The sequence below is a fragment of the Pristis pectinata genome, chromosome 5, assembly GCF_009764475.1.
Source record: "Pristis pectinata isolate sPriPec2 chromosome 5, sPriPec2.1.pri, whole genome shotgun sequence".
In the NCBI taxonomy this organism is placed as follows: domain Eukaryota; kingdom Metazoa; phylum Chordata; class Chondrichthyes; order Rhinopristiformes; family Pristidae; genus Pristis; species Pristis pectinata.
In genome coordinates, this window is record NC_067409.1 from 24,004,029 (window position 1) to 24,018,781 (window position 14,753).

General features: G+C 39.3%; 1 protein-coding gene across 3 annotated transcripts in view; it reads right to left on the reverse strand.

Annotated features, from left to right (window-relative positions):
- Window positions 1–14,753, reverse strand: part of ccny (cyclin Y) — a 197,364-nt gene that overhangs the window by 160,336 nt on the left and 22,275 nt on the right. Inside the window, exon 1 of one of the 3 annotated variants that reach the window (XM_052016634.1) lies at window positions 5,733–5,826. The exons of the other annotated variants lie outside the window; for them this stretch is intronic. Coding sequence (XP_051872594.1) covers window positions 5,733–5,763 — 31 coding nt within the window. The 5' untranslated portion in view covers window positions 5,764–5,826. Of the gene's footprint in view, window positions 1–5,732; window positions 5,827–14,753 lie in introns of those variants that run through there. 3 annotated transcript variants of the gene reach the window in all.

The window sequence follows — 14,753 nt, forward strand, 5'->3', positions numbered from 1 at the left end:
CTGAGGACTTCTTGACAGAAATTGTGCTAACAGTGTAGTTTGTCTTTAACCCTGATGTTGAGAGAAATATTTTATTTCTTCTTGGGACATGACTAGAAAGCAGTGGAATACAAGGTGGGGGGTGGGGGAAGAGAGAGATCATTTGCTTCAGTTTAACTGCTGCTTGCCTGGTTTCTGCCTTGTGGGGCAATTAAAATCAGAGCCAACAAACTTATTACAATCAGAGGGCTGAAGAAACACCAGTCTACTAATGATTGCATCACAGGGGAAAAAAAATTCAATAAATACCAAAGCACAAACTTAATAAAGCTTACAAATTAATTCACTGCCATTTCCTGTGGGAAGACACACAGCCTAAATGCAGAATAGGGTTTACTGGAAACTCATGGATGGGTGAATATTTCAGACCCAACAGTAGAGTTTATGAAGAGAAAAACCTGATTTACTGGACGAGGATTAAACATTAATATCAATGCATCAACAAATTAGCAGAAAGATCACACTTCAACAAAAATGGGTTCAAATTAGTACACAAGTTCACCTCATGTGTGTGCATATAATATATATATATAATGAACTTAAAAATAACAGCACCTCAGCTCTCAAAGAATATTGAGTTCAACAGTTTCAGGTGGCCGTACCATATTTTCCCTTCTCTCCACAAATATGGCTGTGCTTTCTTGTTTCAATTTGATTCTATAACAGATGATTTTTTGTTTAGAAAGTAATTGATACTTTGACATTTTTGTTCTGCACCTTATCACACACATTCCCTCTGTTCCCTCCACCCACCCATTCCCTGCAACTTAATACACCTGTTATCTCACTTTTCCACTTTTGTAAAGGTGTCCTTGACCCGAAACGACAATTCTGTCTCTCTACCTACCGATGCTGCTTGATCTATTGAGTACTTTCTGGTTTGTTTAGGGGTTCCACATCTGTCATTCTTGTGCTCAAAGTATCCAATCATATTTTTTAATCATCTGATCACAACAATCAGGGTGCAGAGAATTCCTATAAAAATTGTGCATTATGGCACTGTGTCAGAGACATCAGTGCTATTCATTGGTCACATCCAAGAGCATTGAAGGACATGGCACAACTGATCTCTGCACCATTTGGCTAGACAAAGGAAGGTCAGCTAAATTTCACACACAACTGCTGACCAGGGACCACCTGAAGGGAAACATAAATGGTTGGGAATCAGCCAAGAGCAGAATCAGACCAGACTCTTTAGTACAACAAACCACCATTATTCATGGCCAATATGTATGTGGTAAAATGCTGAGAAGCTACCTGCACTCCTAAAATGCTGCTCCATCATCTATGCTTTCCTTCAGAATGACAGAGACCAAACCTAACATTAAAAAAAACACTTCTTTCATCCCCCTCCCCGAATTCATTTTTGGGATCTAGGCTTTGCCAGCAAGGCCAGTACTTAACATCCTTCTCTAACTGCTCTCAAGAGGTAGCGTTGAGCTGCCTTCTTGAATTGCTGCAGTCCTTCTGGTGAAGTCCTACTGTATAGGGAGTTCCATGATTTATACTCAGTGGCAATAAAGAAATGGCAATACATTTCCAAATCGGGTCATGCATGACTCAGTGGCAGAGGTTATGGATCTGAGGAGGTGCTGCTGAAGTAGCCTTACTAATTGTAGTGCACTTGTAGATGGGACACACTGCAGCCACCATGCATCAGGGGTGGAGGGGATGAATGTTTAGAAGTTGATCAAGTGGGCTACTGGGGCCTGCACGGTGTCAAGTTTCTTAGCACTGCCATCATTTAGGCAAGCAAAAGGTATTTCTTCAGTTTCCTAATCTGTGCCTTGTAGATAGTGGAAACACTTGGGATGTCAAGAGATGAGTCACTTGCCATAAGATACCCAACCTCGAACAAGCACTTGTCGACATGGTATTTATGTGGCTGGTGCTTTAACATAAGCCTGCCATTAACAAAGATTGTTGTTAATATTCACACGCTCAGCAAAGAGCAAGAGACGATCACAAAAATATATGTTATTTTAAAAACAATTGAAGATTTTTTTTTGGTTTGATCATTTTACAGATGCAGCTTCTCAAAACAACAAACATACTTGGAAAAAAAGCAACCTAATGCATACCAAACCTGATACAATCATCAATCATCACCTTCTCCCCTGAATCTAAAATTACATAAATGATGTGTCTCACCTGCTTCAAGAGGAAGTCACAGATAAGGTAAAATACTGAAAGGAGAGAGGTGTGAACCATTTCATTTAAATTAGTTCAAGGACTTGAACTACTGGCAATTGTAATAGATTTGCGACGTGCCCTCCAAAATAACTCTCTTCCTTGAATTTATTGTAATTATTAATTGTTTAAGAAAGAAATGTTTTTAACAATGTCTACTAAATAAATGCCCAACCTGTTTTTTGCTATTTTTCAGTGCAGTAGCACCTATTGTACCAAAGCTATATTTGAAGAGAAACTAATACTCTGGATTGTCTAATCCCAAGTGCTGTCTTGAAAGTAACCTGTTGACACCACCACTCTTCATTAATCTCACTGTTGTGCAGGACCACTATTTCCCAACAAGTCACAAGACTCAAAAGCAGTTCACCATAGACACTATGGCAATATTCAGACCACGTGGTGTTTTGTTATGGAGGAGGAGTGAGCGGTAGGCATGCATTTATATTGCATCTCTTTTATAACCACAGGGCTTTACAATCCACATTACAGACTGTGAAATACTTTATTAAATGAAGTCACTGTTGTAATGTGGCAACAATTGCAGACAATTTCACACACAGCAAGCTCTCACAAACAGCATCTTTGTAATCAGATAATTAGTTTTAGTTGTATTGATTAAAATCTATCCAGACACGAGGGATAAATCCCTTGCTCTTGTTCAAAATTGCATAAAGTGCCTTGAATAGGACCTTTTAAGTCAGATATAAGAGTGCTTCCAATTGACACGCGGCTATCAGTTCAACAGATCTCGTCAAAATTTTTTATGATACGTGCACTACATGCCAAGATAGAATTAAGCATGGCTGCAATATTCCTTAACATCCATTAGCCTGACATTCAATGCTTTGTCTTGTACAGTAAGAATGGTCACAGAGGGCACCCACTGCCCTGTATGGTTCACAGTATCTGTGAGTGAACTGATTTCATTGAAAGAGGAGAAAAATAAGAGATTCTTGATCTTTAAAGTGCAAATCAGATATTGGAAAATTCCAGAAGGCCAAGTGGAAAAAAGAAGGGCAAATCACTTTCCTTTTGTTGCCACTCTTCACTTTCTGTGGACTTGCCAACTAGTACAAACACAAATCAATTACGTGGGCATAATGCAGCAATTCAACTCAGGAAGCGACCAACAACAGCTTTTTTCCAACCAATCATCAATTCCCTTTGGTTAAAACATTGCTCGAGAGGGTGGCACAAACTCACTTTTATTCCAAAGCCTCAAAAACTGAGGGTCAAAAGGCTCCTCTGAACACTCCAACTTGCAGCTGAGGCAATCTTCAAAGATTGCTCCAGCATTTTCAAAGTACCCAAAAAACATCAGACCAACATTTTATCTTTTCCACATCAGCATTCCAGCCATTTTTCCCCAACATGCACAACCACCTGTAAAAATATTTCTTGACTCATTTTCCTGAAAAAAAAGTGTTAACCACATCCCTCAGAAACTTCTAAGCACTTAAGAAAATTACCTTAACATACTGTAACCATCATACTGGTCTTCTATATTATCAGATATTCACACAAACTACAGAATCTGCATTTGACACAGATTAACAAACAAACTTTTTCATCATTCAAGAAAACTGTAATTGCTAATCTGTCCATAAGAGAGCAGAGAGTAGAAAGTACATTGAACATAGTTTCCTTTTAGATTTTATATAAACATGTTTGGAGAAAAATGGTCATCATAATGGTGTATTATATCCAGTCCTAAGCAGGCCATCTGTGGTACGAGGTGTAATATGAAGGAATTAAAGGACAGTGGAATTGAAATTGCTGCACAACTTTCTGGAAGCAAGGTAACTGTCCACCTTCATTGTTCATAACCACTTGTGAATGGGAAATGAAAAGGCAAATGCAATCCATTACCAGATTCACTCTCATATCGGATTTGGATTTAGTTTACTATTGTCACTTGTACTGAGCTACTTGTTTTGTATACTGTTCATACAGATCAATTCATTACACAGTGCATTGAGGTAGTAAGAAGGTAAAACAATACAGAATGCAAAGTGTCACCACGACAGAGAAAGTGCAGTGCATGTCAACAATAAGGTGTAAGGTCATAACGAGGTAGATTGTGAGGTCAAAATTCCATTTTATAATACGATTGAACTGTTCCCTAGTATGATAACAGCTGGATAAAAGCTGTCCTTGAGCCTGGTGGTATGTGCTTTCAGGCTTTTGTATCCTCTGCCTGATGTCCAGAGTGGGTGGGGTCTTTGATTATGCTGGCTGCTTTACCGACACAGCAAATAGTATAGACAGAGTCAGTAGAGGGGAGGCTAGCTTCCGTGATGTGCTGAGCTGCATTCACAACTCTCTGCAGTCACAGACAGAGCAGTTGTCATACCAACCCATGATGCATCCAGACAGGATGCTTTCTATGGTTTATCAATAAAAGTTGGTGAATGTCAAAGGGGACATGCCAAATTTCTTCAGCCTCCTGAGGAAGTAGAGGCACTGGTGAGCTTTCTGGGCTGTAGCGTCTACGTGCTTGGACCAGGACAGGTTATTGATGGTGTTCACTCCTAGGAACCTGAAGCTCTCAACCCTCTTGACTTCAGCACCGTTGATGTAGACAGGTGCATGTGCACCTCCCCTATTCCTGAAGTTAATAACCAGTTCTTTCCTTTTGCTGACATTGAGGGAAAGGTTGTTGACATGACACCATGCCACTATGCTCTCTATCTCCTTCCTGTACTCCAACTCATTGTTATTTGAGATACAACCCACTACGGTGGCATCATCTGCAAACTTGTAGATGGAGTTAGAGCAGAATCTGGCCATGCAGTCATCAGTGTATAGAGAGTAGAGTAGGGGGCTGAGGACAGAGCCTTCTGGGGCACCAGTGTTGAGAATAATCGTGCCGTAGGTGTTGCTGCCTATCCTCACTGACTGCCATCTGTTGGTCAGGAAGTCAAGGATCCAGTTGCAGAGGGAGGTGTCGAATCCCTGGTCTCAGAGTTTGGTGATGAATTTGCTTGGAATTATAGTATTGAAGGTGAAGCTGTAGTCAATAAACAATAGTCTAATGTGGGTGTCCGTGTTACAAAGATATAAAAACATTCGACAAGGTACAAAAGAGGTGTTCTGGAATCATACCAATGGAGGGACCACTCTCAAACTCACAGGATGTTCAAACTTAAAGCAGAACATACAAGTCACTATCTGCGCAGGCATCATACCGCTGAGTCATTTCAAAATAACTTGCAGTTCTGTGGCCTTCAAGGATGTAACCAATACAGTTTACAACTCTACACTTTATCTTAAAAGGTGTTCTGTCATAAGGTATGGACGTGTAAGAGATGCAAATGACATACTATAAAGTTGTCCACGATATCACTTGAAGTTTTCCTATTGAGTTCCTCCGAATTTCCCAACTTGTATCCAAAAGAACCCAGAATTTCCACTTGAGACAAAAAAAATACATGACAGCAATTTATATTTACCAAAATGAATGAGCAATTTTCAGTAAAGCCTGTAGACTTTATACTGACCTGGCATAAACCCAGTGGGACAGAACAACATCAAAACGAGTCAGTAGAAAATATCTGTCCCATGACTGTGCCTTTGCAAGAACAAAAGCGTCTGCTGTAAAGGATTACAGTTGATCAAAATCCATGACAGAATGCTCAAATTTAAAGCAGTACAGGTCTGTTTCATAACACAACACATAAGAAAGTTATTTAGCCCAGGATGTTCCAGCAAAAGAGCCCACTCAAAAAGGCTGAACAGTCGACAGCCTGCAGCAATACTTTACCTTTGCTGCATTAAAAACACCCCTCCCATTAACGTTAATCCCACTGCCAGCAAGTGGGATTAATTGGGCAGATTTTTTCAAAGAGCTGGCACAGGCACAATGGGATAAACTCTTCTGCACTGTATCATTCTATGACTCTATGAAATATCATGATTTAGGATGCACACTGCCCCAGTAAAAGACAAAAAAGCCAAGTTTTTGGCACTTTTCACTGATGGAGGAATGTTAGCCACAACAGCAGGAGAACTCTTTCCCCATTATTGAACAAAATACAATTAACATGAACCACCACAACAAACAGGCACTTCAGCTGGAAGTGGAGCAGGAGCCCATAAACTTGTGGCCCAAAAGCAAAAATCTATCAAAGTGACAAGCCAACAAACAACTTCGTCCTGACATGCAGTTAAATAAAAATAAAATTACATAATTATTTTGCCACATAACAAGTCCCAAAATGCGCATGCAGTAAATATTGGTTCCTGAACACTTACAATAGAATTGCAAATGCTGTCGCAACTAAAAAAATTCAGATTTATAGCGTCAGCAGGGTTTTATTGGGATTTTCATTGACAAAAGATGGCAAAGGAACCAGAAGAGATACAAGAAAACATTCCTGTGATCTTGAAACACTCAAAAGAGAATTCAATAAAACTGAAGTGAAAGGAAAAAAACATTTACAGGGCTATGGGAAAAAGTGGGAAGGTGGGATTAATAAAATCTAATAAAAAGAAAGTGCAGGCACAAAGGGTCAAATAATTTCTTAATTTATAGAAGAAATTTAGATCAACCCTTGCTCTGCTTTAAAAGTGAGAGGTTTTTTTTGTATAAAAGGATACAAAAATTGTATATACTCCAAAATGAGAATGAATAGAAACTCTCTATTATTGTTGGTGACATTTCCCAAAGCAATTCTGATGATTCAAGTAAATGATCTCTCCAAAATCAATACCCACAGTAAATATTTGTTCAGAAGTTCTATTTCAACAATGACCTAGATATGTGGTTATTTATTGAAAGTATTTGGATCATATGTTTGGGAATACAGTGGCTGAATCTAATGTTCTGTATGTGGAATTAAATTTGGGATTTTGAATGATTTAAGTCTGGCAAGTGACTTCAGGTTGTTTGGAAAAGAGTGACCAACTTTTGAGTTCTTTTAGTGCCAATAAATTTTTACAGTTCTGTTACAGTTCCTGCATACTTCAGAGCAGAAAGTTGTTGCCTACTGAAAGTATTTGTGTGCCAACAGTAGAAATGACAAAGGTCCTTTCCCCATGAGGGACCTATAGTTGAACCAAATATTCAGGTAGAGGTCCTTCAAAATATTACTTCTAATCGTTCCTACTGCAGAGTCCAGAGGTGTACGTTCGGATAATTTTTCACAAGAGCATGAATCAATAAAAAAAAATCATTCTAGACGACCGATTTTATTCCTGGAGCCTAATGAAGTAACTAATGCACTAAGCCAACTCTAATATACAAGGCAGGAATAGCAACAGCAGTATAGCTGCTAACAAAAAATTTAATTATTCACCCAACATTCATAAAACCCTTCTGAACATACATCAACTGCTTGTTAACAACACTGGAGATGCAGAATTATTCAAATAATTAAAGTATTATGTTCCACCTACGGTTACACCCATCAAAATGGTGTCATTTTAGGGTAAGCCATGAGTTTCTGCCATGCTGGCCAAAATACCCAATTAGATACTGATAAGCTGGCAAAATGTTTTTTTCTTTCTCGTTAAGTGGGAAAACAAGAAATGGTTCTGGTCTTACTAACCAATCACAGTTCATAAAAATAGGGACATTGGCAATGGGATGGAATAAAAACAGAAAATGCTGAAGATACTCAACGGGTCAGACATCTCCTGTGGATTTAGATACAGAGTTGTAATGAACATTTAAACTAGAAGGTTAACACTTTTTTTTCCTCTCCACTGATGCTGCATGACCTGATGTGCATTTCCAATCTTTACTCATTTTATTTCTGACTTACAGGATTTGCAGTGTTTGCTTTTCATATGGTATTACAGACCTGACCAGAACCACCGCTTCTGACAATTCAGGTCATGTTTGAATTGCAGAGATAGTTGGCATCCTCCCCATTTCTTTCTGATTCATTTTGAACTTTGGGCCACTTGTGATGAAATCCCCAAAATAAAAACAGAAAATCTGCAATGTCTGCACAGGCCAGGTTTAATCCAAATATTGTTAGAATCTGTATATAAATTAACTAACAAGGATCATTAATGTAGTCTGAAAACCCATCAAGAAACAAGCAACCGATCATCGTGTGACACCAGGGGTTGATTACAAGATAGGTTTATTTCCCACTTCACAAAAAACCCAACTATAGAACCAGTTAAAAAGTGATTGAACACTCCAGCAAAAGCCCCTGAGAATTTAATGAGCAAAATATTTCAAAATTCTGATAAATCCTGCCAGATGACAAAGTCACAGATTCTGAATAGTGTTCAACACAACTGTAAAAACATTCTCTTCTTCCTGCAATTGTTCTTCTGTTACAACCACACTCATGCATCCTTTTCCTGGTGCATTTGGTTCAGAGTACATAACACAGACTTCTGGTGAATTAATCCTACATGGTGGTTTACCAAGAGCCCTGGAACCAGGTTTGAGAGTGAAATGAGCATTGTGGTTTAACAGTCTCTGGAATTTTGACTGTTCAGTGAAAACATTAGCTGAAGTGTGGCAAAGAGCTACAATAATAAAATTCTTCCTAACTAATGAAATACTTATTTCCTAGTGTGCATGATAATGTTGCAGTTATATTACTGGTCCAATAATCTGGAGAACCCAAATTCAAATCCCACCATAGAGAATTTGGTTTCAGTTTAATAACACTGGAAATAAAAATTTTGCTTCAATAAGAGCAGTTGGATCATCATAAAACCCAACTTTTGACATAACCTTTGTGGAAGAAACTCGCTATTCCTGTAAAGTTTAATCCACAAATGATTCCAAACCTACATCAATTTGAAATGGCCAAGCAAGCTGAAAAAAGTCAACCCAACCTAGTGGCAATGCTTCTGATAAATAAATATAATCCTTACAATAAGCATTCAGAAAACAGAATCACAGAATTGAAAGCAACATTAGCTGATGTTTTGCACACTACTGTTAGGTGCCAGCAAGACCTCATGCCTGCCCACAGTTAACTAATATCTCCTATATGCAGAAAATGGAAATCAATGGAAAGCAAAAAACGGGGATTCAAATGCAATGCTGACCAACAAACTCAAAATTTGTTGAAAGGTCATCGACCTGACACATTAACTTGGTTTCTCTCTCCACAGATGCTGCCTGACCTGCTGAATATTTCCAGCAGTTTCTACTTCTATTTCTATTTCCAGCATCAGCACGTATCTTTTTATTTTTCAAAATCACTCTCAACTATTTAGGGGCACAATAAAAAAAATAGTCTTTTATGCGAGATATGAATGGCCATTGTCCTTTGTACACCCTAGCACAAATCGATGGCTTCCGAAGAGGAGTAAAGAACCATGATCCAACAGCTAGTAATGAAGATAACAGCCAGGGAAAAAAGCATATCCCCCATCAGTCCTTCTAAGAGGCCAAGTCATTTTTTTTTTAAACTTTACATATTTCAGTGAAGTCACTCCTATTTGTCCAAATCCCAAGGAATATGGGTAGAGAGCAATGAGGAATTTCAGATACAAAAGCAAAATGTATGAAAGGTGGGCAATTGGTAGGTTCCATTAACAACAATTTTACCAGAGCACAACCATGTTCATTGCAATGAACCTAGATGCAAGAAAGAAGCCACTTGCTTCTGTGTAGATGCAGAAGTGATTTGTTCAAGATAGTGGTGAATTAAGCAGAACTAGGGGAGATTTCAATGCTTTTATTTGGAGTTTCTGCTTCATTGAGCTAGCTCTGTTAGTGCAGTGCACCCAAAATCATTGTAACCAATGCAAAAAATTTTGTTTGTCTTAAATGTCAAAAGAGTTTCTTGAGCAGAAGGTTATGGTTTTAAAAAAAACATTCTGGGAGCAAGCTTCATACAAAACTGAATTAATCACCATTTGGAGCTTCCGTGTATTGTTCTCAATTGTAAACTCAAGAATTCTGCTGGATCATATGGGCATGAGAACCGCTGAAATCCCCATGGTTTAAGTACTCCCACAGGAGCCAGAAAACAGAGTTCCAGGATTTTGACCCATGAAGGAATAGCAACGTATTTCTGATCCTGGGTCAACGCACTCTGGTCCAACAGTTTTATTCTTATGCTTTGCATAGACCTTTGACACAACTAAAAAACCAACTAGGCAATTAAAGGTTAGGAATTAACAGGTTGCTGTTAGTAAAAGGTCACATTTACTTCAGAAGGCATTAAGACAGCAGATTAAAGCAGGTTGAGGGAACTAAAGCAGGTTGAGGGAACTCGGCCTTTGAGCGACAGAGGATGAGGGGGAACCTGATAGAGGTATATAAGATGATGAGAGGCACTGATCGGGTAGATAGTCAGAGGCTTTTTCCTAGGGCTGAAATAGTTGCCACAAGAGGACATAGGTTTAAGGTGCTGGAGAGTAGGTATAGGGGAGATGTCAGGGGTAAGTTTTTTTACTCAGAGAGTGGTGAGTGCGTGGAATGAGCTACCGGCAACGGTAGTAGAGGCGGATACGATAGGGTCTTTTAAAAGACTTTTGTATAGGTACATGGAGCTGAGAAAAATAGAGGGCTGTGGGTCTCTAAGGTAGGGACATGTTCGGCACAGCTTTGTGGGCCAAAGGGCCTAAATTGTGCTGTAGGTTTTCTATGTTTCTATTATCTTTCCTGAAGAACATTAATGATCCAAGTGTTTTTTCTTTAAAAACAATTCAGGGCAGTTTCATGGTTACCATTACTAATACTTGCTTTTTGCTTAAAATGCATTTAGTTAACTGATTAAATCATGTGGTGGAGTTCAACTTCATGTCTCCGTGTATATATACACACACACACACACACACACACAGAAGACACACACACAATTCCCCATCGTCTGTGAGGAGTCATCGTCCATGGGAATGTGGAGAGAATAAAATTGGATTAGTGCTGAATCAGCACAGACTCAATGGGCCAAGGGGCCTTTATCCATGCTCCATGACTCTAAATTGTTCTGATGTCAATGTTTGCAATGAAGCTCAAGTCTCTAAATGTCAATTATGCTTAATTATTAATACCATTTCCTCAAATGGTCAAGATACCATTTCTTTCCACTTCCCATGAATGAAATGAATTGAAGGTAATTTCCCTTGCTCGCCCCTTCCAAGACACTTACCTCTGCATCTGCCAAATAGTGGAGTCTTAACAGCACATGTTAATAAGGACTGGAAAGTCATTTTTAAACTCAAAATTCTCTACTGTTCACGTCACCCAGCATGGTCTTGTTATTAATTTTCCTCCCTTCTCTTAGCTTTCTGCAAGGATTTTCCTCACCAAGATGCTTGTTCCATTCTTCATAATCTACCCCTCAAGCAAGTCTATCCTGGCTTTATGTGTTCCTTCCACCTGGAGCAGACACTTGCCTCTTCAGAATATGCTGTGGGCAAATACACAGAGAATAGGTGAGTGCTTTGCTACTGATCTCCATTCTGCCTGCCACCCCCTTCCACTCATTCGGACCACCATTTCAAAATAATGCACCAACCTCAAGGACAGCATTGATTCTTTAGCCATTCCATGCTAAATATGAATAAACTCTCTTTTATTTGAAGGTCAAATACTCTAATTACTCCATTTTTACTGCTGCATACTTTCTTTCAAACGACGTACCAGAAACCCTCAATAGGTCTAACATAGGCATCAATGCACTGGGGGGAAAAAAAAATTGCTTTTTCCAACATTCTGCATTTTTATTCATGATTTTCAGCATCTTCAGTTTTCTTTGCTTTCTTCTATTTAAGCAGTTCTCCCCACCTACTGCCTTTTACGGCCTGGGTGACCTTCATACATCATTTGACTTGTTCTGTGTATTCCTGTTACTAAAAGTACCCATTACCATAATTTTAAACTTACTGGCTGACACTTTTCAATATTATCATATGGATTGATTACTGGTTTGTCTATTATTCTCTCTCCTGCTCATTATTTTGCCCAGTCCTATAAAAAGAGTAAGCAGAGAAACCATGACTTAAAGACAAGCAGGAACAAGCCATGCTTGGCATGCTCCACCATTCAATAAGGTCAGAGCTAATCTCCACATCAACCCCACTTAATCACTCCATCTCCAAATTCCCTTAGAGTTCAAAAATCCATTAATGTCTAGCTTGAATATATTTAACAACTGAGCATCTACAGGCCTCCAGATAGAGAATAAAGGGATGTCTCTTAAAACTGAGATGAGGAGGAATTTCTTCAGCCAGAGAGTGGCAAATCTGTGGAATTAATTGTCACTGAGAGCTGTGGAGTCCAAGTCATTGGGTATATTTAAGGCAGAGATTGAGTGGTTCTTGATTGGTAAGGGGGTGAAAGGTCATGGGGAGAAAGAAGAACGGTGTTGAAAAAGAATAAATATATAGCCTGCCAGAGACTAAATATTTTAACTGAGACACAAGAGACTGCAGATGCTGGAAGAACTCAGGGGGTCAGGCAGCATCTATGGAGAGAAATGGACAGTCAACATTTCAGGTTGAGATGCTCCACAGATGCTAACTGAGACACTGAGTTCCTCCAGCATCTTGTGTGCTGCTCTATATATTTTTAAGATTTCAATGAAGGCACTTCTCATTTTTCTGAACCTCAAAGAACAAAATAAACTTTGGCAACATGGAAGAGAAACCAATATTAATATCTTAAATCAGTATCCTCTGGAGCACGGAACCACATAGATGTTTGTTCTATAAGTCTACATTAAGAAACAAGCTAGCCAGCTCCATGACCACGGCCACATTTCTGATATAGCTCAAGCTAATGGTTAATATTCACTTTCTATCACTAATGCAGCAAAATGGAGCACACCAAACAATATTATTGCTTAACAACAACTCTCAAGATTCTGGTAAATATAGCTAAAGAGACATAACCTGAAACTTTTTTTGTTGAATTATTCAAACTACTTAAAGAACTGAGATGAACTTGAACAAGTTCACAGACACCTTAAGTGTTGAGGTTGCTTACATACTACAAGAGGGAAACTTCATTTTATTAATCAATTCCATTTTGTTTGGTTTTGCAAATATTTCTGTTAGTTCTCAGTTCAGTTTCCCATGTGTCAACTAAACAAATAAAAGCAAAAAAGTGGCAAGCATGGTTTTGGAACTTGGGGTCTAATTATGGACACCCTGTACATTGGAATGAGTGTTTGGGACACTGGTGGGATGGAAGGGGAAGGATTTGCTGGCTACTGTGGGGCTGCAGGCATTTTCTGCCAGTTGGGAATGGGATATTTCCATATGCCTTCTCTCCCATCCCCTTCCCCACCCGCAACAATCGGGGGCTGGGTTGAGCCGAGCAGAGCTGGGAGAGCTGAGCAGACTCACCCGCTCACTCCCCAAGTCAGTGAGGCCAGCTGGCAGCTGCTCTCCCCTCGCCTGCTTGCTCTCCTGTCACAGCTGTTCCCGTGATCCTCTCCCACAAATATTTTGTTCAGCTCTGACTTACGAACAGTTCAGGTTACAAACAGTTCAAGTTACAAACAGTTCTCAGGAACGGAACCCTATCATAACCTGGGGATTGCCTGTACCTAAAAAGCCTCTCATGGCTATGCCAGCACTTTAAAAGAATGATCCAATATAATCCCACCAACCTCTACATGATGCCATAAACTTACACTCTTCAAGTTCATTGCCAAATGGCTTTTTTGTACAGAATCTGCATGCACCAACATTTCTGATCTTGATAAAAATATAATAAAATGAGTTTTCATTTTGACTCTAATTATTTTGCAGATTATTTTTATCCATGGCAACTGACTACAGAGGATAGAGAATTTGTTAGATCAAACCCTCACCACCTTCCACACATGCACATTATTTTAGATATTCCTTAACCTTCTCTGCTTTGAGAAGAACAATCTACCTTCTCTACTCTCTCTGCATAACTTCATCACCCTTCATATCATCCTGGTATGTCTGCTCTAGAAAAATCAAAATTGCAGGTGCTGGAAATCTGAAATAAAAACAGCATTTGCTGAAAATACTCAGCAAGTCAGGCAGCATTCTCTGGAGAGAGAAACGAGATAACTTTTCAGATCAATGAAGGGGTTTGTTGGAGAATCATTGACCCAAAACTAACTGCAGTTCTCTCTCTAGAGAACGCTACCTGACTTGCTGAGCATTCACAGCACTTTTTACTTTTTATCCCAGCTTCCTTACTTGGTACCTCTCCAAGATCCTTGATATTATAATTACACAAGGCGATACAGCAGGAAGTCAATTAGATCTTTTAGTCAATTAGATCTTTTAGTCAGTTGATCCTGACCATGTCTCCAAGACATGTCCAATTTTCTCCTTTCTCCCTAACCTACCCCCACTAATACTGGTGTGCTCCTTCTGTGGCGTTCCCAGTTATTGCCAACATTCACATTCTTCCCCAGAACAATCCTCTCAGCTTCTTCCCATTTCCTTTCATACACTGTCATTCACTCTGTAGTACCCTTCACTATCACTCATCCTCCCTTCTAGCTCCCTTTCCTTGAGTTTCCCCTTCCAATCCACACCACCTGCTTTCCGCCCTTCAGATTCATTCTCTCTTCCATTCACTCTAACCCAAGCACTGCTGCCAAGTG